The sequence below is a fragment of the Haemorhous mexicanus genome, chromosome 1, assembly GCF_027477595.1.
Source record: "Haemorhous mexicanus isolate bHaeMex1 chromosome 1, bHaeMex1.pri, whole genome shotgun sequence".
Lineage (NCBI taxonomy): Eukaryota > Metazoa > Chordata > Aves > Passeriformes > Fringillidae > Haemorhous > Haemorhous mexicanus.
The window spans coordinates 83,983,895-84,002,774 of record NC_082341.1 but is presented as its reverse complement, the minus strand read 5'-3'; the positions used below and the strand labels follow the sequence as shown (position 1 = coordinate 84,002,774).

At 38.8% G+C, this 18,880-nt stretch overlaps 2 protein-coding genes across 5 annotated transcripts in view; one reads left to right on the top strand and one right to left on the bottom strand.

The window, feature by feature from the left end:
* Window positions 1-907: 907 nt before the first annotated feature.
* FASTKD3 (FAST kinase domains 3) lies at window positions 908-8,170 on the bottom strand. 2 transcript variants are annotated; one of them, XM_059855043.1, is made up of 7 exons: window positions 8,035-8,170; window positions 6,221-7,678; window positions 5,048-5,133; window positions 4,497-4,659; window positions 3,440-3,509; window positions 1,959-2,073; window positions 908-1,194 (listed from the first exon to the last, which is right to left on the bottom strand). In XM_059855043.1, the coding sequence occupies exons 2-7, from the start codon at window positions 7,647-7,649 to the stop codon at window positions 1,096-1,098; spliced, it is 1,962 nt and encodes a 653-aa protein (XP_059711026.1). In that variant the 5' UTR covers window positions 7,650-7,678; window positions 8,035-8,170; the 3' UTR covers window positions 908-1,095. The 2 variants fall into 2 exon arrangements, with proteins under 2 accessions (XP_059711026.1, XP_059711036.1); XM_059855053.1 differs by having other exon boundaries at window positions 7,947-8,064.
* MTRR (5-methyltetrahydrofolate-homocysteine methyltransferase reductase) overlaps window positions 8,083-18,880 on the top strand; it is a 28,408-nt gene continuing 17,610 nt past the window's right edge. Inside the window, exons 1-3 of one of the 3 annotated variants that reach the window (XM_059855022.1) lie at window positions 8,083-8,220; window positions 9,035-9,172; window positions 16,170-16,323. In XM_059855022.1, coding sequence (XP_059711005.1) covers window positions 9,155-9,172; window positions 16,170-16,323 — 172 coding nt within the window. In that variant the 5' untranslated portion in view covers window positions 8,083-8,220; window positions 9,035-9,154. Of the gene's footprint in view, window positions 8,221-9,031; window positions 9,173-11,983; window positions 12,150-16,169; window positions 16,324-18,880 lie in introns of those variants that run through there. The other 2 variants (XM_059855013.1, XM_059855031.1) reach the window with 2 other exon arrangements.

Here is an 18,880-nt window from a genome sequence, read left to right as displayed (position 1 = left end):
AGAATGTCAATGATGTGAAAGTTTCACCTTTTTTGCATCAAAACAACAGTGAAAATCAAACAAGGTAATGCTGGGAATTCTGCTTTGCTACTCATAAATAGTAATTCCAAACAGAGAGGAAGCACCAGCTGACAAGAAAATGTGTTACATGGCAGTTCATCAAGAATACATGATGCAATCAGAATTAAAGCTCTCCTGTTTTCCCTTCATCATCTGCAAAGCAATATACTGATCCAAGTTAGTGCACTTGTTCTGGCTGAAGTGGGTACTGGTTCTCAGTTCCAGAATTTCTGTTCATACAAAAAAAAGGGCTGCCATGGGACATGGTTCTTCTGAGCTTCAGAACACAGACTTTCTGTAATCCCAGAGGAACTCTGGAGTGCAGACATGACCGCATTTAGACAGTTTAGCTACAACTGCCACCAAAGACAAAACAACAAATAGAATTTATCTGGAATATTGGGTGGCCCCACAGAGACAGTTGTACAAGTCCATATCCTGTGGCAGCTGTTACTCTACAAAGTAAAGCAAATCCTTTTTATTAAAAATCTCATTTTCTGTAAGGCATTGCTATTTATTGAACAGCACTCTGCATCTCTTAAGTAAAACCAATAAGCCAATACTGCTTCTGCAACTACTTCAGATTTTAGTTTTATGAAACACTTGGGAAATAACGTGAGCAGCGGTAAGTAAATTGCACAATTTCTTCTTATACTGTGAAGAAAAGCCCTGATTAGTAGGTATTCTGTAGGCATATTCTGTACATCCAGACTGGCCAGTATCCTTCAACAGTCACATGTGGCTGTTTGCAGCTGTGAATTAGAACCAGTTAAAAATACAAGGGAAAAGAAGCACTGACTGTCTGGCACTTATATCTATAAACTTGTAATAAATATTGACACAAATCTTAAGAAAATACGATGCTCTTTATTACTCTTTGCATGTCAATTGTTCCAAATATTGGAAAGTTTTGCACTCAGAAGCTCACATTTTCTGAGGTGGAGTTACTTAGAAAAAATAGTTTTTCTTCCATGCACAGAATTTACACTTTGTAGTACAGAAGGTCAGCCTGTTATCCAGTAGTATTCTCCAGTGTCAGTTGCTGAGTCCATATGTACAAGGAAAGATTTTTTTGTGTAGATAATCTGCTATTTTTCTGGTATTCTGTAGACTTTCTATCTCAAAAAATGGAATCTGGAAACAAAACAGAAATGATTGTTGAAAATACCTTTTAATAAACAACTGGATAAGACTGATGTTCATTAAGCAGATGAAAAACTACAAATCAAATACTTATTTTGTTTTAAAACTAAAGATTTAATCCTAAATGTACTATTGATCTATAAATTACCTGAAGAGAGATTACTATTTTAAAAAAGAGTGATATTTAATACAGTTAAGCTGATTATTATGGAGTTAGGCTTATGTAACAAGTGATGATAAATGGAAAATAAAATCTCAAGAAATGAACATTTTCATTCAAAGTATGTTTCAAGAAAAATATACCTCTATTAATTCAACAGTCAAAATAAAGGTTATACTCTGTTGTGAAAATATTATTTACAATACAAATCAGCTTCTTTTTTTTAACTCCTCTTTTTAAATTCCAAACATTTTAAAAAAGTATTTAATTAAAAATTCTAGTTCTAATGAACTCTTACATAACATTTTTCTTTAATTCAAGATTTGAATCTTAATCACTGAAGAGAAGTACTCTTCCATACAGCAACTATGTGGCAAAAAACACAGACAGAATACACTAATTGATCCAAGAAAGAAAAAGGTAGTTCTGTACACCCTCAAAAAGGCAAAAACTAGGCAGAGAGAACGTAATATAGAAAGAACAAGACTAATCTGCTTTAGGAATTAATTGAAACTACAGCTTTAAGTTTTGCAAAATAATTTTTTACTTGTTTTCTTAGTCAGAGCAAAAGTAAATCACTGTCTTTGGACTTTACCTGCACAACTTCATAACCAAGTAACTGAAGATGTCTCTGTTTAATAGCTTCTTCTCCCAACAGATTGTGGCTATGAGCACAAAATCTATTCTGACCATCAACACACAGGGCAATTCTAAAATTAAGCATAAGTGTAATATCAAAACAAAAAAAAAACCAACAAAGCCACAACAATCAGTTATTTTAATCACCACAACTACTACAGTTCCTAAGAATCGTGAGACAATACCTCCCTCTTACACCTTGTTGAATCAGATGTAGGATGGGAGTTATCTAGTTCAGGATAATTTAAATCACTCAATTTAAGGGTGGGAGGTGAAACCCTGAAACTTAATGAAACTGATCTGAAAATCTTTTTTATTTGCTCTGAACAAAAATTACTATGCAAGTTAAAGAGAGGGGGTTTTTTTTAATGCTATGATTAGTAAATTGTTTTGAATTCTTCTAAAAATAAAAATGTAAAAAAACTTGCCTCAGCTAGAAAACATTTCAGCATCTAAATGTATTTAACTTACTTATTAATCTGTTAAATCCATTAGCGTTTAAATTGAGTTTAAGCTACGTCTGTTTAAGTTAAATCTGGACATATGGTGTGCAGCATGTATTATAACAATATCTTTTCTTCTGGGTAATAAAAATCCCATCAACTTAATCCAAGGTTTTTATATCTACTGTTAAAAAGTTGCTTAAATTTTCAGTATGTTAGGTAAACTGTGACTTTATTTACTTTATGAAAGCTACTACTTAAAAAAAAAATTGAACTCATTCTTAAGCATTTAAGCATGGGCTGTTGGAAAGAACCTGTATTAGTCTCTGAGTCTTGTGAATGTGAAGGTGTCCTGGTTTCATCTTAAACCACAAAAGAAGGTTACACTGGAGAAAGCCTAACCTCTTCAAAGACTTTTGCTTTGTTCAGACAGTGCAGCTGCAATTATCACACAGGCAGGTTGCTTACTTTGTATCCAAGGCTTCCCAAAGTAACCCTTGTTTAATATACTTTTAAAATTTAAAATACTTTTATTTAATATTTACTTTAAAAATTTAATATACTTTTATTTTCTCAATGGAAAAAAAAACAGTATCTGTAGTAAATATCCTTATTATTCAGGATTCCTTCCAGAAGTAAATTTATGAACTCAAACTGTTAAATCTGTGCAAATACTCTCAGAATTTAGTTTAAATTTGAAAATTACCTACAGACTATCAAAATAGATTACTATAATCCAAATAAGGATCACTTGATTCTGACTGTCATTGAGTAAAAAAACCAACTGTCTGACACTGCATAGTCAGGTGGCAAAACAATGAGCAAAAGCACATTGTTAATCTTGTCCTTCTGCCAGTGGTTTCAGTGTGAGACCTGAACTTTGTTGAAGTCAATTGCAAAATTGCAAATAGCTTAAATCTAGTCAGGTTTTCACCCTGGATGCTCTTTCTAGTGTAAATCAACATTTTACCAGTGGTTTCTTTCATTCTCTTACCGTCTGTGTACCTCTTCAAGTTGGGCAGCAGGCAATACAAAACCTTCTTCATCTAATTTAATCTCAATATCTTGCGTAGATGAAAAAAAAGAAGTGACATTAAACGTCATTTCCTATAAAAAACTTTCTACTGTAATGCTCATCTTCTCGCAGTTGTTTTATTAAACAACTATAATACTATCACTTTTTTTTTTTAATCACAGAGGCTGGCTAAAGTTGTACAGACTTAACACAAATGAGTGATAATTAGTAACAGTTCAGCCTTTCATGATGCTAACAAAGTAGTATTCCAAGTTCACTCAAAACTGTAACACAGTTAAATGGTGCTTTGCTGTGCTAGCCAGGGTCTCTGGAATTTTGAGGGCTTTGGGGAGAGACACTCCCTCCGCAAGCTTCAACGTCCTCGTGAAAGCTGACACACAGAATAACTCTGGAATCATCCCCCTTTTTATTTTTTAAAATCCCTCTGAATCCATGGTGTCCAAGACTCCCTTCCCTCAACATCTTATTATCATCCACCCCTCCTGGATGGAGGTGTCCTCATCACTGCCTTCTGTTTCCTGCTGCACACAACACTCTGTTTTGCTCACTCCTGTCTTACCAGCCACAAGCCCCCAATGACTATGCAGTCACCAGCTCTTGCTGAGAGGAGCCCAGCTGAGCAGGGCACACAGCTGACCACCTTCCTTTCTCTATTCACCACTAAAGCAGGGAGATCAGGCAAGTGGCATTGCCTCATTTTGCTGTACATTATACAAACTGTTTATTGGATAAGGAGCTGATAATAAAAACACAGAATACAAGCAGCTGTTAGCAGCTGTTTTCAATGCAGACTGGATGCCTAAATACCAATCTGATGTGCTTTTCTCTCCATTTTCCTTTCTCTGACTCTAAAAATGATTTACTTAAAGTTCCCAAATTTCAGATTTTTTACAGAAATTGGTATCCCAGTTTACTTTTTCTGTATTTGCAGAATTTAGACTGCCCACAAAGGAAATGATAGCTTTGGCACCATACATACACATACTTAATTATAATATAAAGAAATTATACTTACCAACTACATAGAAAAATGGTGTTGATACCTCTGATGCAAAATATATTCTTTTTTTCAGTAAATAAAGTAATCCTGTCTTCACCCTTTTAAAGAGGTGAACATCAGGAGAACTCTGAGGTGTGGGAAAGGCCTTTACTTGGTACTTAGAAAGGAGTTTCGGACCCTAGATAGGGACAGAAAACCAAATCAAAAAAGGGAGATAACATTTTTGTAATTACCTCATATTAACATAGCAAAATGTATTCTGAGCATTTCAAAGCCAAGTCTATTGAGACACCTACAGTCTGAGGTATGATCTGCTGGAAACTTAAAATCACCCAACCAACCACCAGAACATCCTCAGGAAGACTCAATGCTATCATGTTCATGAGAAATGCACAGCTGTTTCCATTCATACAAATATATCAAGTCATTCAATCAGGAAGAAATATTTTCATCAAAGAAAATTGGTTTGTCCAATTCCAATGCTCTTTATGGGAAATACATGCAACTAAGTATAAGCAGGGCCTTAATGACCTTACCACCTGTTGTTAACATCACATGTACTGTACCTCATAAAAGGGGCACTCCAGGGTGACAGTCAGAAAAAGCTGGGTTAGCTGGGACATAACAACTCTGTTCAAACCAGGTGGCTGAGCTGAAACAACAACATTCAGGTTTTTAGGTGTACCTTCCATGAAGTATCTTTACACAAACCATAATGCAGAAGTTAGGAAAAGCTATTCAGTATGATGTGCAGAAAAGCTACTTAATCATTAAAATTTTCAGCATTTGTTTAAATTAACAGAAAGATCATTATGAAATTAAACAGGTAGAAAAATGAATTATTTACAGAAATATAAACACAAAAATACAAGATCTCAGTTTAATTGTCATATTTTTTTACAAAAGAAATAAGCATCCAAAAGACACATGACATTCTACACAGAAGAATAAATTTGCGTTGAGGTATTAGATAAATATCTCCTTCTTATAACCACTTTTCCCCAAGTTATAATCCCAGGATCTCATAGTTTTTTTGGGTTTTTTTAATCTGCAAGTTCTGGATAATACGAAATAATTTCTGGAGATTTATCTGCTTTGTAAAAATCAACTCCTTCAGGTATTTCATACTGTTGAAAAATTAAGTGACCAAAACTTTTCATCACTTTGAAAACTTTAGCTTAGTTTTATTTGTAGAGCAATCTTAGCTGAAATCTTATAAAGTCAGTCATCTTTCTGGCACAGCTTACCTCTCTCTACAATGACCCTAAAAATGCTTTAGTATCAAATAGAGAACAACTCAAAATGATGTGTTATTCATAATAGTTTTGTGTCCAAAAGCATTGAAATATCCAATGATTAGAGCCAAGAACAGGCTACCACATGGGGGACTTTCTAGCATCCTGTGTAAGACAAGGACAAACACAGGGAACACCAGGTCACTGTTTTTTAGAAAGCCAGAAGGGATTAACTGAAGTAATTCTTTTAAGGAAATTCAAGTTTCTGCATTAAAACTGTACAGTGCAATTTTCAAACTCAACTAAATGACATACATGAAAGACAATGGCAACTGTGACAAGGAAGCATCAGCCTTTGGCCTCCTGATCACTATTTTCCAGACACTTCAATTAGGTCACTGCTGATTTGAGAAATTAAATGGATAAAAAATAGGTGCTTGACAAGAGACAAACTCCATAATAGAAAGAAATGTGGAACATTCCAGGAGAAATTCTGCTCCTTACCTTGAAGCTTTTGCAGAAAATAGGGACTAAATATTTTTGGCAGGAAATTAATTGGGTAACGTTGAATAAGGACACATGAGTGTAGCAGGTTCAGCAAGGTGTGAGGCCAAAAGTGCCTCAGGCGGGTATGCAGCACAGTTTCAAGCTTCCTAAACAAGGAAGAAGCACTTGGAGGGAGGTAGTTAAGAGTCCCAAATGGGATAATATATGCAGCAATCTGGTCAGTGGTAAGGCTGTCAGCACTGGAAATGAAACCTTCTGCCACTGCATCAAAGATGGGCTTTGAAAGGATCATCTTTTTGCAGCAATACTGCATGACCTTGCTGACAGTTTGAGGATGCATAGTGTGGATGGACTTGGGGACATGTCTTTCCAGTGCCTCTGTAAAAATCTGCATTTTTTGACCAAAGTATAGGAAAGCTTCCAGTACATTTATCAGTTCATGATCTGTGAAATAGGGAACATGCTGCACTGAATGTTTACACAGTGCAGTGACTAAGAGAACTGCCCGAGTCTGATGAAGAACCACCAGTGAATTCAGTATTACACTTAAAAAGTTTGGGCTCAGCTGGGAAACTGCACATAAAGTGACACTGTTCAGTTTGTTTAGCAAGCTTTGGCATTGTTTCCCTTCCCTCACAGTCACTTGCAGTATCTGATAAACCATCACTATTTCCCTGGGACTCCAACTCCTAATGTCTCTTTCTTGCATGCGGTTCACAATTTGTTCCAGCGTCGCACAACTTGGGCCTTCTAACTCAAGCAAGCTCTCTCCGAGAGCACACAGATCTTCAGCAGTCAGCTGTCCCCTGCCAAGCCGCTCCTCGCTCTCCGAAAGCAGGCTTGTCATCAGCGTGCTCTGCGGATCTATACGTAGCTTTGTCAAAGCCTGCAAGGCATTTAGCAGCCCGGTGTTTGACAGTTTTGAGGATTCAAATTCAAACTGGAAGCATAATGCCCTGAAAACTTCATTCTCTAACAGCCCAGGGTTTTTAAGACCATTGTCATCCACCTCAACTTCAGAAATCTTCAGCAGGGCTCCCGAGGCCATTGTATCAGACATGACTTCTAGAGAGCTAAGAAAATAAAAAATCTCTTTTGATGTACCAAGATTGTTCAACTTCTTGAAAAATAACTGTTCATCCATCCACACATTATTTGATTTAGTACAGTTCCTCGTATCTCCACAAAGATGCACAGCTTCATTAACAGACAGTGACTGCATCTGTTGTACATGTCTTTTCCTACAAAACGTATACTGAGATTTATCTTTGACACACAGCATCCTCATGGCCACGGAGCTAGAGCTTTGGGGCTTTCGCTGCCCACTGATGAAGTTCAACCTTTTGCTTAGGGTCATCAAAGCAGACCTGCTTGCTGGTGTGCTGGATGAATAAAACTGGAAGCTTTTTCGGCTAATCAAAGCCATATTGAATCAAGTGAGTTCTGAAATGATACCTAGGGGAAGAAAAACAGAAATGTAGTCTGAAAAACCACCAGGGTCACTACAGTGCAGAAAAAAAAAACAACCCCGATCCTTCTGGTGGCTGGAAAGATGGGTACGATCCCCCTCCCACGACCACAGAGAGCAGAAATGCTGGGAACGGCGATCCCCATGTGACAGGCAAGAGCACTCTGGCATACGAACAGGAGACTATGCCCGCCGCCCCCGCGGCCGGGGCGGCACCAGCGCGGCCCCTCCATCCCCCTCCGCCCCAGCACCTACTGCTGCCAGTGCCGCTGCCGCGGGCCGGGGCCGCGCTGCTCCGCCCCGGGGGTACCCGGCCGTGCCGGGCCGGCCGCGGCGGCCTCACCTCGGCAGCCATCACGGGCAGCGCGGCGCCTGCCGGGACATTCCGGCGCCTCCGCCCGCCCCGGCCCTGCCTCCTCCCCGCGCTGCCGCCGCCTCCGGCCCGGCGCGGAACGGGAACGGAGGCTGGCACTGGCGCTTTGCTTAGAAGTGGGATTCGAGTCCGTGCGCACCGCGTCCTCCAGCGCAAGTACTGCCGTGCCCCGCTCGGGGGGCACTGGGGCTGGGCGGAGCGGCTGGGTGGGGCGGAGGGTTTGTATTTGGCTTTTACATTTGTCTTGGCCCTACAATGCTTCTGGGCAAATCGCAAGCTGTTGAAAAAGTGGCTTGGGAATGGCTTCGTGGCTCAAGGCACGGTCCCACAACCTGGGTTAAAGCCACAGAGGGGCGCGTGAAGCTCTTCTGGTTGCTGACAGAAAGAAGACGTTCTTCTAAGTTTCAGAAGGGTGAAACTCCTTCATGTGTGTAGTTCAGGTTGAATCAGGATCTAAGGAGTTTATCCACCTACTGATGACATAATTAACATTGTGTGCACTGAAGTTTCTTGCTTTTTTTCCCTGTCCGTGGCCGCGCAGCTCATATTTGACAGGGCAGCTCCGTGACGTGCGCGGTCTGGCCTTGCCGCGCTGCTGCGGCACTGCTTGGGCAGCACGTGTGGTTGGTTCCGCGGCATTCCTGCATGGATTGTCCTACACTCCTACAAGCCTTAGGGAGCTGCTGGACTCCCTGCTAGTCTTCCGCGGACTGTTAGGTCTCTGACTTTTTCAAGTATTGGATCAGGAGAGCTGTAGTTTGGAATTTCATCCTTAGTTTCCTGTTAAGCCCTGGTGTGATCCAGCAAATCACAGGTTGTGTTCCTAGTTTAAACATTGTATTGTAATGTGTGTCTACCAGCACGACAACGTGTTAAAGGCTGCTAGTGTAGTAGTACTATTTAAGTTACAGGGATTCTTCAGAAAGCTCGATAGCTCAAGAATTACCTTTTTTCCCCATATTTATTCCAGTTGAACTTCTGTCATGCAAGTGGAAGCGGCGTCGCGTCTTTGAAGAGTGTATATATAGAGCAGCAGAGCAAGAGCAGTGTGGGCAGCATGCTCGTCTGAGAGCAAGTGTGTTCCTGGTTTATGGTTGCTCATCTGCAGGTAGGCATGACTGAATTTTCTCTCTTTGAGCAAGCATCACTTGGCAGTCTGAGCACAAAGATCTTATGGCTGATGACAGAGAGAAGATGTGCTTGCAGGGTGAAACTCTTCAACTTGTGCAGTTTAAATCAAATCATGATCAAAGGAATTTATTGGTCTATTGTTGACAAAATTAACTTTTAGGAAATTAAATAAACTAGTCCGTTAATTGAATTATGTATTTAAGATGAATAGCAACAATGCAATGCATATAATACTAAGCTCCTGGAAAATGTTAATAAATGCCACAAATATTTAAACAGCTTTCTGTATCTAATTCCAAGGAATTGTCTAATTGTGCCTTCTCCCATTGTCACAAGTATTCATTCACACTGTTGCATATACATGCAGTACCCTGTCTCAGGAGGTCTGCTTGTGCATCTCCAGCATCATCAGCTCTTCTGGCTGTAGGTTCTCTTGTTTCCACATTCTGTCTGTAAGAGGTGTGCTTGCTCCAGATTTTTGTGTCTCTATGCAATCTACTGGTCCATTCACCAGTGAAAAAACCTCTCTCTAAGTTCACATATGCGCACCGAAAATGTGTGTGGCTACTTTTTGCACCCTTTTTTGTTGCTATACTAGCTGGAATAGAAAGCTCACAATGTCTTACCGGAATCCAGGCTGCTCTGCCTGACCTAGGCAGGGGTCTGTTAACATAGCACTGTAAGGGCCACATCTGACCATGTCAGACCACATCTTGGCTGCTATTCCTTCTCCTTTCCCTCTCCTTTCCCCGTGCTGTTGCAAATTTTTGTGCTTCTCAAACATTAACAGCATCCCAAGCTGACTCTTGTTCTAACAGACTTGTTGGTAACGCCTGGGCTATAATGTTGGCAGCTTTTTTCCTCAGCTTTTCTTGTACAGAAAGTTTCTGTGCTATGCTGTGGTCTTTGTGGGATCTGATTATCTTTCTCCCTTTCTGAGGGATGAGGAAGAGTGTAGTAATGAAGCACTGCTTTGTCTTTTATGGTTTTGTTCATTTGTGGTTGGGTGATGCCACCTGCTGACAACAGAGTTAGGTGGAAACACAACACATGACCAGGATGAATCTGTATTACTACAGGGATCTGAGGGTATTTAAACAGTATTTATGCTATTTTGTATGAATCATCCTAATTAGCTCATGTTTTTCATTTAGAAAAGGAAGGTGAAAAATCATTTTGAGGGTTGTATGGTTGTATGCACCTTCAGTGCACACATGCACATAAAAATGTAAATGAATTTATTTAAAGGTGGCTGTTAAGGTAATTACTTATAATTTTAGGTAATATATGTAATTAATTTAAAATGAAAACTAAAATGGAAAACATAGGAGAAGAAAATACAATGAAAACCTCAACATTTTCTAGTAATTATATTTTTCATGAAATTCACATATAAGAACCTATCACTTAGTTTTGCTACTTCTGATGTATAATTATGCTTTTTAAAAAATCCTGTAGGAAAAACCTTCTGCAGTACAGTGGGGAGAAATATCCTGCCATATCTATGGAGTACAGTATTCTTATACAATTGAACTATGTTTGTTTTCTCCTGAGAGAAAGAGAAAAAAGAGATATATCAAATTATGTAGCCACAGGTTTCCATAACTCAGTGTGTCTGGCTAGGACACTGAATGCTTTCTGTAGTTGAAACTTTGTGGAGCCAACAGGTGAAGTACAGCAAACTTGGCCCAGGCATGGGAGAGGTACCTCAGACTGGGAACTGAAAATTTCTCAGTACTAATTCTAGGTATTTGAGTTCTACTGCACCTCCTTAGCAATGACAAAATAATTTGCAATATTTACCCTAAAGACATTTTGCTTCTATCTCTTATTTACTGCTGCCTGAAGTTAAATTTGTAGTGTTCTCTGTGCCAAAATAATGAAAGAAAACTTCTTGCATTCAGATTTTCATGGGAAAGGTGAATGGATAAGGATATGCATCTCATTCATCCTGCTGCTTGCAAAGGACCTGGTGACACCACGACAGATTTCTCTAAGATTGTTTCTTACTTTTAGGTGAATAAAACCCCAGAGAGTCAATTCTGGGTTCTGAGAGTAGTTCACAGAATCACAGAATAGTCTGTGTTGTAAGGAACACAGAAGTATCATCAAGCCCAACTCCTCCAAAGTGAATGGCCAATATGGGAATCAAAACCAACACCTTGGTGTTATTAGCCTTGTGTTCTGAGCAACTGAGCTAACCTCAGGGTCAGGTTGCACTTGTGTAAGGAGCTCCCTTTGAAATACAAGATTGAAGTCGGTGTTTGTGCTCCAAAATACATAGTGGACAATAAAGTGTAAAGTCATTGCAGCAAAAAATACTGATTTCAGAAAAGAAGAAACTGAGAATTAAATTTTTTTTTGTCAGGCTTTGTAGTTTGACTTCACCAGGTCTATGCTTTGTTTTCAAAGACAGCTTGGAAAAGTGAACAAAGCAGTCACTAAATTGAAATGGAAAATATATAATAATATAATAAAAATAGTATATGTTTAATTTGAAAAGTTTTCATGTTATATTGTTTACAAACTAAATTTTTGATATCAGAGATATTGTTACATTACTGGAGCATCAAGGCAGTACAGCACATAGGACCAACACCACACATCCTTTGCAACCTGATCTACAAAGCTTGCTTGTAAGAAATGGCTTCACTTCAGAGCAGATGCCTCATTTCCAAGTTAAACGCCAATGCTGCTATCTTTATCTCTTTTTAATCTCATAAGCAAAGTAAAATCTTGCTTTTCTGCTTACATAAAATTCACTTTTTAATTCTTTTTTCCCCTGCAGTTTCTCTAAAAAAAAAACTAGAATGTGCTGTGAGTCAAAAAGGAGGTTTTTGCTCCTCTATGCAACACAAAAGGGGCAGGCAAAAGCCATAGCTGAGGAAATATGGCAGCAAGCAGGTGCCCATGGACTTGAAGCTGATATGCACTGTATAAGTGAAATGGACAAGGTGAGATACTCCATGTTGTTTTGAACAATACGTATTGAAGCACTGCATTGCACTGAATTCTTCTTCACATGCTAGACTGGTGGCTCTGGATGTCACGAAGGCTAGCAGATGCACCCACCTGAAAAACACCATCTAATGTCAAATTCTTGTTCTTTGTGAATCAGTAATTTCAACCAATACTCACAATTGCTTAATAGTCTTCTGCCAAAGATAAATCTTGTGATTTTTCTTATTAGAACTGTAAATTAATATGTCTTTATCTCTCTTCTAACAATGATTCAGTGACTTCTTGAAAACTTTTTATGTATGCAGTAGTGAAAAAATTCTGTATTTACAGGTCAGGTCTGCTGTTACTAGAAATGATGCTTTTTCATCTTGGTTTTTCTGGGGGTTTTTTTTGTGTGTTTGTTTTTAGTGGGGCTTTTTGTTTGATTGTTTGTTTTTTTTTTTTTCTTTTGTGGCATTGATGTTCTTTGTTGTGTTAACTGTGGGCTCCAGCATGTCCTGGAGCTTTTGTGGGTCTTCTTGTGTTGCTTAGCATATGCACTCATTTCAATTCCCACAGGACTCACTTCAAGTTATGTTCTAGAACAAAATAAAATGCTTGGTTGGGACAAGGAAGTGGCTTTTTATTACTTCACATCCAAGAGTAAGAATGTGAAAACTTAGTTCTGTAACTGAAAACATTATGGACTATAATTTCCTTCACAAAGTACTCTCAACTGTATGCCCTCAAACAAAAACGTATGAAAACAAACAATCAAAACTTGATAGCCTGGTATTTCATATGAGATGAGGAGAGATGAGGAGAAAATAACATCTAAAATAGTTTTTTTCTTGCACTTGAAAATGTGAGACATTTTGAATGAATGTGCACTAAGTATGTAGCTGAGTGTTAGAAAGAGACTTTTATGCAGCCAGTCTCCTTATATTCTTGCATTTGACAGGTTTGGAGATTAGTTTCAGGAAAGTGATAGAACATTTCTAGCCCTGTTATTGGCCTGCCATTTAAATAAATGTATTTTGCCAAATTTGGCAAGACAATTCAGAGCTGCAAATTAATTATGAATTGAGAATCTGAGAATTGGGCACTGAGAAAAAAGTAACTTCTGCAGCTTTGTAAGTCTTGTCACAGATAGGCTTCTGGTTTTTTCCCCTACTTGCCACTTAGAAAGTCTGTTTTTATGTAGCTTTTGGATATTTTCAGACCTTGTGAAGGTCTGTGGATGGAATAGGTCGTTACAGAGCCAGTAATAGTAATTCTTGCCATTCAAAAGTGAATGGTCAAATACTGCTCAGGTCTCAGGATCACTGGCTGTTTCCAAGTAGTGTCTCACCTACAGTCCCAAGGGTGAGATAAGGTCATAAATCTTTAGTTGATTATGGTGATTACATTTTATGAAGACTGAAATGAAGTGGAAGTGAGGAGCAGTAAAAAATGGGAGGATAAATGGAGATCATCCTGGGTCACAGTGTGTGTAGTCAGCCTTGGATGAATTATCTGAATAAGTACATTTGTCATGATATATATTATTCTGGATGAGACAAACCTGGCTGCTTGATCCCATCATCTTCTTTCAGCAACCATGCACAGCTTGAGCTGGCTGCTCACTGCTCTTGTGTGGCATTGCTGTCTTCAGCTGAGGAGAATGTTTGAAGAAAAGAGAAAGAGTGAGACAAACCTGAAATACAAAGGATATAGGAGGAAATGGAAGATAGAGTAAAAAACTTCGTGGTTGTGTCAGGTTCTTGCTGGTCTGGTAATGGAGCAAACCTCCCAGTAATTGACACAAATCATTGCAGAACCTGTATTAGCAAGTGTTTAGTTTTCAAAAGGTGTCCAGGTTTGCAGAGGAAAATCTGCAGTGGAGTTAGCAATAACGTAGTGAGCTAATCATTCTTCTGTTCTAATACAGCACTTCATACTTCCTGAGCTTGTCTATTTTTTGTTTTTTTTAATGGAGCTCATTTTAGTGTATATTCTCACGTGATACCAGTAGACCCTTACTTTCTTTACTTTGAGAATTTGCTTTTCTTTGTGAGTGTGGTAGTCACCTGTGGCAATGCACTGCAGAAGCTGTGGGTCTGTGTTATCAAATCAGCTATGGAAGTTTTGAAAATCCGAGTCCTTACTGCAACAGGACCCTTAAGGCCTTTTTTTGTACAACTTAGAGTTCAATTTTGAAAGTCTCAGGATTTTGTGAGTACTTGGGGTTTGCCTGAACTTGTAAAAGACAAAAGCTGTGTTTGGAAGGTTCCTGGGCCACAGCTCATTGAAGTCTGGCAAAGTGCCCTGGGAATATCCTTGCTTGTTTACTCTGTTCACTTGTGCTTCTCTAAGCTTCTGCTGTAGGCCACTGTCAGAGGCAAGACATGTAGTAATTTAAGTTTACCATGCAACTGCTTTTAGCTTCTTCAGGGAAGATTTGGAAACATTGCCAAAAGCAAAACCGATTTAGTCTGTTTCTGTGTATTCCTGGCCTTTTTGGGTTGTAGGTGTCAGGTAATTCTTTAGATGGCTTGACAAGATTAGAGTGATGTATGGAGGGAGGTTTTTGGAACATAACTCCTCAAAATCTGAAGTTTTGAATTGGAGTCTTGAAGCTGCTCTGGGTAAAACACAGCACCTCTTGCAATCTTTCTATTTTCTCATAGTCTTATTATTTTTATTAAACTTAGAGTGCTGGGAGATGATTTAAACTGCAGCCCACAGGGAGCAGTAGAAGGAGCTTAGGTTATTATGGCATAAAGGAGTCTAAGGAATGCTCTAATAGTAGCCTATGTGAGCCAAACTGGACAACAGGAGGCCAAATCTATCGAGTGCTGCCTTATAAACTCAGCTTTGACACTGGTGGAGAAGTTCTGCATGGAAAAAGCTGCCCAGAAAAGGGAAATCTCTACCATTTGAAGTTTTCAAAATTCAGCCAGTTATAGCTGACTGAGTGCAGCACTGTTTGTAATACTTGGGGTGGGACTAGGTGGTCTCCAGAGGTCACTCCCAAGCACTGGACTGGAGCTGTGTTTCACAGAGGTCACTATCCATAGGCCATAGGAGTGCTGCAGGAGCCATTTGTGTGGATGACCTGACCGACAGCACATTGGCACAGTGCTGCAGCCTGCTAAAGATGGGATAGTCAAAGATTCGGAGGGCTTTTTAATTCAGAAATTATTAATGGTTGCATGAGATCCAAATTTATGGAACTGACACGCAGTTCTTGTCAGCCTGGTATAATGTGAGTAGCCCCATGAAACTCTGGGAAATGTGGGAGACCAATATTAGCAAAGGAGAGACAAGTGAATTGGGGGAAGGGTGAATGGACAAAAATTAATCAGACTGTAGAGTCTGATTATCACTCTTCAGAGCTACCTTAGTTCTTCCAGATGGACTGGGGGGTTTTTTGGGTGTGATCATCTCAAAGGTCTTTTCCAACCTAGTTAATTCTGGGATACTATGATTCTGTAACATGGAAGTTATCAGACAGGACCAAATGATACTTAATGGACCTTAGAAATGCTCCCTTCAGTTTGTATGGCCCCACCCCACTTAGCTGTGTGAAATCATGAGGGTTATGGCTGTGTGACTGTGATCAAATATTCAGAAATAGATTTTCCGCTTGACAAACAAAATACTGTAAGAGCTGAGTGTTTAAGCTGTCTGTCTGAGTGCAGTTGTGAATTATTCTTCATGTACGTACTAGCTCAAAATGCTGCACTTGGACATTTGTATATGGGATCATAGGATATTTATGATGTCATCTTGCAGCAAGGTCAGTTGAGGTCAGAGCAGGTTCTTCAGGGCTTTATCAAATCTGGTCTTGAAAACTCCAAATATGATCATAAGTTGCATCCCGAAAATTGCATGTAATTACTTGAAAGACTTTCTGTGGCTTAATATAGGTAAAATGTGATTAAATGGTTTTCGTGTACACTTGGGAAGAAGAAAGGTGGGAGATAGAGTATCTAATGCCACAATTATGTATCAATGGCACCTTATAACTTAACTTGTTGTATTGCTTGTAGTATAACCTGGAAACAGAAAAGGATCCTGTAGTTATTGTTATTTCCACTACTGGGACAGGAGACCCACCGGACACTGCCCGCAAGTTTGTGAAGAAAATTCAAGACAAGACCTTGCCTCCTGATCATTTTGCACATCTCCAGTATGGATTGCTAGGTGACTTAGTATTTTCTATATTATTGCAGAACTTGTCTGTCAGTGAATAATTTTTATATTTCATTTATTTCTGACTAGGTGGTTTGGGCTTCTTTAAGTGCTTATAAAACGTATAAACATTATAAAATATTTGTTTTTATAAACAGCAGTTTTATATAATGTCCTCTATGAACAATAAAGGAAAAACATCACAAAATTATATGAATGTAAGCTACCAATGTAATTTTTTATAGCTTAATTTTCTCTCTGCATAAAAAACTATATGATATAAGCTACTATAGTAGCTATCTATTACTGTCTGTAACTGTTTGAAGTTTAAATTTCATGTCAAGTCTCTACAGGGATTATTAAACTAGATTAGTTTACTTGACTGTGTGAGTCATTGGGTATTTTTCTCTACAGAGGGAAAGGCGGTATAAAATGTTCTTAAAAGTAAAAACCTTAAATCTTCCCATCCCTTTAAATTTGCAATAATATTTTAGTTTTGAATGTTGTACTCATCAAGAGAATGAATGTACCTTTGGCTTAAAGATGGATAAGCAAAATACAGATTTGGCAAAATGCAGGAAGTATCTTGAGCTGACGGTAAAGTTAGTTTGTTGAGTTTTTAAATTTCATTTGTAAACAAACCCCATAAATGTCTATTTAAACCTAGGTTATTTTTACCTGACAAGCTTAATTTGATAGATGGGAGTGAGTTTCTAATAAGGAAGGGATCCATTAGAAGGCAGTTTCTACTGGATATATATAATGTGGAAGTCTGAACTATATGCATCCTAATCATGTAGCATTTTGAGAAGTTATTATGCTATTGCCTAGTTATACAAACAGTTTGTGAAATGGGCAGGTTTTTCACAGCTGACTGCATGCATATGTGTATGTGTAAAGATAAGTATTATATTAACCCTGAATTTTATTATGGCAGGAATTATGATGTCTAAATTACAAATTTGATTCAAGTTTAACAAGTTATCAGTCTTAAAATACATTCATGGTGTCCATCTAAATTGGTCCAGTTAAATGTTTGCTCCAAGTACTGTACTTGAGAGAAAGCAAAAGTCCTCTTAAAAGGAAAAAAAAAAAAAAAAGGCTGTTAAAAGGGGAGGGGAATGCTCCATTATTAGTTGGCATCATGGTTTAACCACAGCCAGAAACCAAGCCCTACCAAGCTGCTCTCTCCCTCCCCCAAGCCCTCCCTGGTAGGATGGAGGAGTGAATAGGAAGGGTAAAAGTGATTACACTCGTGGGTTGAGATAATGACAGTTTAATAGGGAAGGCAAAAGCCATGAACACAATTAAAGCAAAACAAGGAATTCATTCACCCTTCCCCATGGGCAGGCAGGTGTTTCAGCCATCTCCAGCAAAGCAGAGCTCCATCACAATGTAGCAGTGAAATAAATGCCATCACTGCATATGTCCTCCTCTTGCCTCTTCTCTGCCCAGCTTTATGTCTGACCATGATGCCATGTGGTGTGGGATGTCCCTTTGGTCATTCTGTTGGGGTCATCTGTCCCAGTTGTGTCCACTTTTTGCACCCCCACCCCCCTCGCTGGGGAGGGAAGGGGAGAGGCCTTGGCTGTGTGTAAGTGCTGCTCAGCAATACCAAACATCCCTGAGGTGTCAACACTGTTTCCAGCATAAATCCAAAATATAGCCCCATACTCGCTATGATGAGGAAAACTAGCACAATTCCAGCCAAAACCAGTATAAGTGGAAATAATCAAGATCTAGTGGTTTGAATTTGCACACAAGAAAGGGTCAGGCTGTGAAAAATTATGATAGCAATAGTGAACCAGGGGTGTGGATTACTTAGAGAATTTGTGAAGATGGACCTAAAACCAGTGGTCTTTAGAATTGCTGGGCCAGCATCTCTAAAGGACGATTGATCATTTTTGTGGGGTGGGTCAGTGATTTGGTTGACCTCTTAAAATCTTGGATCTTCCATGGACGTAACCTCCTGAGTGCACTGACTGTTCAGTAACAAGGAGCATCTTCATCTAAAACAGCTTCACAGCTGTTAAGGAGCAGAAAACCCAGTGCAGGTGAAACAAGATCTGCAAAGAAATCTTTGATTCCTGCAGAGGAAATTGCTGGACTATAGTCCCTCATGCAGATGTTTCAGCTTTCTTCTTGTTTAAAATCACTGCTATGTTTGATCCTTTCTTTTCCCCCCAAGTTTCTAATATTTTTTAATTTCTTTTAATACTGTCTCATGTTGTTGACATTATTAACAACTTAATCCTGAAAGATCATTTATTTCAGTAATTCACACATGGTTTATCAGTTTTCAGTTCCTTATATTTTTCCTGTTAGAGGAATTTTGTATATTTTAAAGGCCTCAAACTAAAACAGTATTCTTCTGACATGTGAAATATTGAAAGCAAAGTGTTTTCAGAGTATTTCTCTGTCTTGCATTTGGGAAGGAGGGAGACAGTTTTTCAGCCCCATTTTGGGACAAACACAATTTTGATTGAAATTAATATGCTTGTATGTATATTCAGATTCAATGTAGCATCTGAATAATACACTTAAATATGCCAGCGTTTAGGTATATATA